The following is a 6,099-nucleotide window of genomic DNA, read 5'->3' on the forward strand; positions in this document are numbered from 1 at the left end:
TGACAAATACTTGCTTGTATGATATATGTATTTTATGAATGAGCCCTTATGACTAATCCTATGTACCTACATATATAATACAACTATGTTATCATATTATGCCTACTGTAGAAAGTGCCTACTTTAGCGATATTACGTACTAAACTTTAACAAAAGTATAGAGTACAAACAAACAAATTTACATTTTTATATAATAAATTTAATGAAAAAAAAATTTAATTATGCTGTGTAAAGCTATGTAATATTACATTATTGTCATTTGTGGTAATATTATTTCAAACTCTAATTAGCTGCATATTCAGAACCCATTATACTATATATATCAAAAATAAATCGAATTATTCCTTTAATATAAAATTAAAAAAATAAAAACAATTGCCGCATAAAATTTTACAAATTAACTAAAAAACATGAATCAGTGCGATAATGACTGTTATTGACGGCATTGCATTGCTGTATGACCGCACTAACTCTGACGAAGAGATACTCAAACTTTATGATACGCTACACAATAATAAGGCATTTTATAAGTCTTCTATCACTGTTTTGATCCAGTCCAAATGTTCTGGCACACTAGTGTAAATAGCGGGCGCTCCTTTAGTACCACAGATGACGTTCCCTGAACTAGTCACGCCCCACAGTTCTGTTCTCTCCTTGATCCACATGAGTGGTCCACCAGAATCTCCCTTACAAGTGTCGATTCCCTCTTCACCACCAGCGCAAATGATATCATCAGTTAAATTCAAGTTAGAATACGCTTTTTGGCACTGTGATGTAGGGCAATAGGGTAAGGGTATGATTTTCTTCAGGTTACTGTAAAGGTACGTCGAAGGTTTGACGCCCCATCCAGCTGCGTAGAAAGTAACGTCTTGTCTGACTGCCCCAGTGGGTAGGCAAACTGGGCGGATGAAATCTGAAAAAATATTTATTTTATGTAACTAACCCTAATGCAATGTAATGTAAATTGGACTCTAGAGTCCCAGAGAGGCCGTTGTTCATCCTAACTAACCGTATAAGTAAATTGATGAAAAATTTCAGAAGACTAAGATGTCATACATGTCACACTGCCATTTCATTGCTTTATCGTATCCTATAAGTGAAGCACACTTTCATAATCACGTAGCTTGTTTTGTAAGCAAAACAAACTACGTGATTATGAAAGTACTACGGCTTGAAGATTCCCCATAAGTCCTTCAGGTTTTGAGTGCAATCTCCTATAGCCACCATTTTCGTCCGAAGCTGTAAAGGCCAGCTACGGCCAACAGCCTTAGAATAGTTCGAAAACAAACACTTCGATTAATTATTTAAAAAGATAAATAGAAATGTAAATTGAGATACAAATCTTCTATCTAGAGTTACACGGAAAGACAAATAGCAATACAAAATTACTATCAGCCAGACGCAAATTCTACTCAAGACGCTCTGAATCAATTCTTAATCAAAATATATACCAAACATTACGTAAAGAAGAATCCTTACAAAATTTAATATTGTCATTAATAACACTTCAATTGACCTAGAAAGCTAATTACTCATCAAGTAATTTACATAGAAAACAACAAGCTGGGAATTGGTATTACTCAAGCAAGGTATTTAATATGAATATAAACAATTTAATTCGTAAAACAAAACACGTATACTCATATTCGTCACTGGAAAACGGTATTTACAGACATATAAAACACCGGTCGGAAAACCGGCACAGAGTACGGTCGCACAAGTAATTGTTGTACCTAATTTTTAATAGTTCACAGGGTGAAAGAAAAAACAGTTATTGAATACTATAGAAAATAGATGGTGGAAAATGTTAGAACTCTTGATACGGCACGATAAATTTATGAAAACTATTATGGAGGGAAAAATAGAAGGAAAGAGGAGGAAAGGGAAGGGAAGACCAAGGCACAGCTACATCAAGCTGATTAAAGACAAAATGGGAGTCGTGTCGTATTAACATTTAAAGATCATGATGGAAGATCGTGAAAAGTGACAAGAGCTCCAGTGGCTCTTAAATTCTGAATGAATTAGTGAATTTTTAATAACTATTATAAAACATCGATTCGTTATCTATTTGTACGTTAATCCGTTTTAGACCATAAAAAATCGTGTATAAAAATTCAAATATAGGCGACACCAAAAAAACACTTTGTTGGGCTCGTTCCCATCATCATTGTCTTGCCTTTACCCCATTATTTAAGGTCTATGTCATCTTATTCCACTGATCTAACTTTAACTCTATGATTTGATATCAATTTGAACCGGGATGATGTGACAGTTTTATTCCTTTACATTTTTGCAAAGATGGTGCTCCTAAACCAACCTCGGAGTTGCAGCTAACGTTAACTAGGCGTCAAATAATAAATATATTTTTAATTTTAGAAGTTTTTGGGCCCAGAGAAAATTTATTACCAGCATCATTTCCTAACTCGCGGGTCAATATATTAGCATCGTGCAAGGAGTGGATTCCGCGACCAACGTGCCGGAAATAAAGTAGTACTAAACTGCTAGACCACCGGAATCGTTTATATGTTTAATTCATAAAAATGAAACTGAAGTGAGCATTTATAGATACAACCAAATTATCAAATAAACAAAGTTACCTGTATATGGTGCTTCTTTAGCAAGCCTAAGCACAGCTATGTCATGTCTGTGCGAATCGTACCCTGGATGTATGAATACATCTGAAATCTCTATGTCCACAGTCTCGGAGCAGATACCCTGAAGACAATCCAAATCGGATGAGACGTCATACTCGCCGAGACGGGCCGCCAGACTGTAATGTAATGATTTGTTTAAAATACAATAAAAAATAGTCAGTCAATTGACTGATGACTGCTATTTCACTTAGTAACATTAATGCTGATTTTCATGGTATTGTTAATTAAACTAAAAAAAATAAACAAATGACCTTATGTCCTATTTGTCGCCTGGCATAAAGGCAAACGAAAAAAAGAGGAGTCCTTAAATATAATATAAAGACTAGTCTAAAATTTTAAAATCGTATAATATTTTATATATTATAATGAGAATATGGAATAGTCTGCTCCCATTTGCCCATCTACTAAAGGAATTGTTCCTAAACTTGAAACAGAAAAAGCTACGTGAATAAATATACATAGTAGTTTTGAGTTTGTTTTTATTTCAAAATAACACTATATCTACTGACTCGTATTTTAATATACCTGATACAATTTTGTTTAAACAGAACTAATGTCAAGAATAATCTAAAATTTTTTATGATAAATTACATACACGTGTTTGGTTGATTTAGATTGAGTTACACGGACATCACAAGCTTCCTTTATATAATAGATATAATAGATATAAATTATTTTTACTTGAAATGAAATAAATTTAATATTGTAGCATTTGAATTCTCATGTTTTATTTTAGATTAGTCAGTTATGTTAGTTATAACATAACTGATTAATCTAAAATATCTTTATTCTAAATTTGTATTTAAGCTTATTGTTCTGTTTTTGTACAATTTTGTTTTGTACTTCATTTCTCGACAATTAACTTCAATCCCCGTTTTCCGAGTATTTTCTTATATTGTTACTTATCTATATAACTATAAAAAATACAAGATATTTTCACCTAAAGCTCATTTGGAATGCATATTAGTCAAAAAGAATGAGCAGAAACTTACCTGTTCCCTTCAAACAAACTTTACGTGTTTAAGTCACGATTTGTATAAATACTAAATAGTATAAACTATTATACTAACTATAAAAACTAACTATAAATCTATGTATAGTTGATGAAATAACAAAAGAATCTAAAATAAAATAGAAGTATGCCAGCTTGTCTGTCAATCGAGTAATATTAAAAAGAAAAAACATATTATTAATGGAATTATGGATAAATTACCGTTGGTATTTAATTTTCTTGACACAATGCGCCGCTGTAACGATATGTCTGCTATCAATCAGTGTGCCAGCACATCTGATGTCAGCCACATGGTCCCTCCGGTAATACTGAAGGTATACAAGCCATGGGTTATGGTGGATCAGGCTGGAGCTTGCTTCCACACCACATTTGAGCACTGTTAAAAAAATTCAGATTGATTATCCGAAAGAACGGGTCTTTTCGACGTAGTCAGTGGTCTAGTTAATCCAAAGTTATCTGAGTATCTGCATGTATCTGTATATTCTGCCATTAGCTATGTACTCTATAAGCTGTGTTGTAGTTACATGAAATATAGCAGCAAAATTGCACGGTGAGAATTCATTTGAAAATATAACACATTTTATTTATATTGTGTTATGTACCTGTGTAGAATAGAATAAAATGAACTATTCTTTATTCAAATAAACTTAAATTAAAACCGTTTTTAATTCAAATATAGTAATACTAATGTAATTAGATATGTTAGAGGCAGTTCGTTCATGATAATAATAAAAAAAATTGAATTGCAAAGCAATTATACCTTGGTTAACTCTATCTGCAATGATAGTGTTTTTATAAACCTTTAATAATAATAATAATCTAGCTAGATCAATTCATACAGCACCACTGGGACCGAACTTTTTTAGTTTGGTATAGCGTTTACTATAGATACTAAATAACGAATAGCAATACGTAATAAATATATATATATATTATAAACATTTAGACAAATATAAAGAATCCTACTCACTATACCCATAAATGTCCGTATATTACGAGAATAGAACCCGCGACAAATAGAATAATATAATGATAACATAAAATTATTATATATAATAAAATCAACCACAAATAACATGGGTTATAATAATTTTGTCTATAAGTTTGTACGCGTTAATCTCGGTAACGACGTAACCACTTTGCTCACAGTTATGCGGTTTTATATTTAGTGGTTAATAAGTTTCAATTGCTATCGATTCACAAATAAACTTATAACCTAATGCTATTCTCCTTGGTGGTCTAGCGGTTTAACACACTGGTTTACTTCCGAAGGTCGCAGGTTCGATTCCTCGTACGGGACAAACATTTACATTCATGAGTATGATTGTTTGTATTCGTTTGTATTCTGGGTGTTTTCTATGTATATTATGTATACGTTTACAAAAAAAAGTATCTATGTATTTATATCAGTTATCTAGTACCCATAACACAAGCTCTGCATAGCTTGGGACTAGATGGCGCTGTATAAATTATGTATATATTATTATTATTCTAAATACCACGCGTACAAAGTCGCAGGCGCAGTTATTATTCAATAATACATATAGAGTTTACTGTGATGCTCAATATCAATCCAGAAAATATCGATCCGGCTCGTATGTGCGTATGGTCCTTCGAGCCGGATCGATACCATACAATGTAGATAAAATAATAATAATTATTCGAACTAGACAGTAGGGATTGTAATAAAATATGTTGACTTCTGTAAACAACTATATGTGCTATATGAATAAATGATTCATTGACCATTATAATGTATCAAGTGACTATGAACTTACCAGGGTTGTCGCGTAGATTTGCATGTGACACGCACAACACAAAACACCGAAACAAAACAATCACGGAGAACATTTTCATGATGGGACCTGAATACACTTTCACTGTAATGATGGTTGATTCTTATAATCAACTTTATATCCTGACCTCTTTATAAAAGGTTTTGAGGATGTCCGAGGACAAACGGACAAAAAGGCATAGCCTATTTTGATGTCCGTTCTCCCCGCTTGATGGGACGCGAATGTGACAATCAAGTTGTTCAACTATAATATATTAATTTCAATTTGTATTAGTAATTCTTGTGAATACCTAAAATAATTAATAAATATTTTTCCTCAACTCGTATTATACAATTAATTTGATCCACTAATTTTGTTTATTCTATATTTATTTATATATTTATACATAAATGATTATATTTGAAAGATATTTGAAAAAATACACGACTTGATCTCCGTAGCAATCTTTTCTTTTATCTAATTATAATAAAAAAATTTGATAATATATATATATTTGTCCTGGTGCCTGGTGTGTTACACAGGAGCACAAGGTTATGAATACAAATAGAAAAAAGAAAAATTAACGCGAAACGTTCAATTACAGTTTAGTAACTGTAGGTTAGAACCCCCAAGTAGATATCAAATACTTTCTCAAAAT

The 6,099-nt window shown here is 32.0% G+C and overlaps 1 protein-coding gene across 1 annotated transcript; it reads right to left on the reverse strand.

The window, feature by feature from the left end:
* Window positions 1-227: 227 nt before the first annotated feature.
* Window positions 228-5,707, reverse strand: LOC131840763 (CLIP domain-containing serine protease HP8-like). The gene is made up of 4 exons (XM_059188956.1): window positions 5,445-5,707; window positions 3,868-4,042; window positions 2,598-2,770; window positions 228-913 (listed from the first exon to the last, which is right to left on the reverse strand). Exons 1-4 carry the CDS (start codon window positions 5,521-5,523, stop codon window positions 525-527), a joined length of 816 nt encoding a protein of 271 aa, XP_059044939.1. The 5' UTR covers window positions 5,524-5,707; the 3' UTR covers window positions 228-524.
* Between the last annotated feature and the right edge of the window lie 392 nt (window positions 5,708-6,099).

Source organism: Achroia grisella, unplaced genomic scaffold, assembly GCF_030625045.1.
Source record: "Achroia grisella isolate CSIRO2021 unplaced genomic scaffold, CSIRO_AGI_Agris_v1 utg149, whole genome shotgun sequence".
In the NCBI taxonomy this organism is placed as follows: Eukaryota; Metazoa; Arthropoda; class Insecta; order Lepidoptera; family Pyralidae; genus Achroia; species Achroia grisella.

Bases quoted from the DNA above. Each gene is read 5' to 3' on its own strand.
- LOC131840763 (XM_059188956.1), bottom strand. From the start codon at position 5,523: ATGAAAATGTTCTCCGTGATTGTTTTGTTTCGGTGTTTTGTGTTGTGC. The intron at 4,043-5,444 runs GTAAGTTCATAG...TTTTTTTAACAG, and splicing joins AAATCTACGCGACAACCCTG to TGCTCAAATGTGGTGTGGAA. The intron at 914-2,597 runs GTAACTTTGTTT...ATATTTTTTCAG, and splicing joins TAAAGAAGCACCATATACAG to ATTTCATCCGCCCAGTTTGC.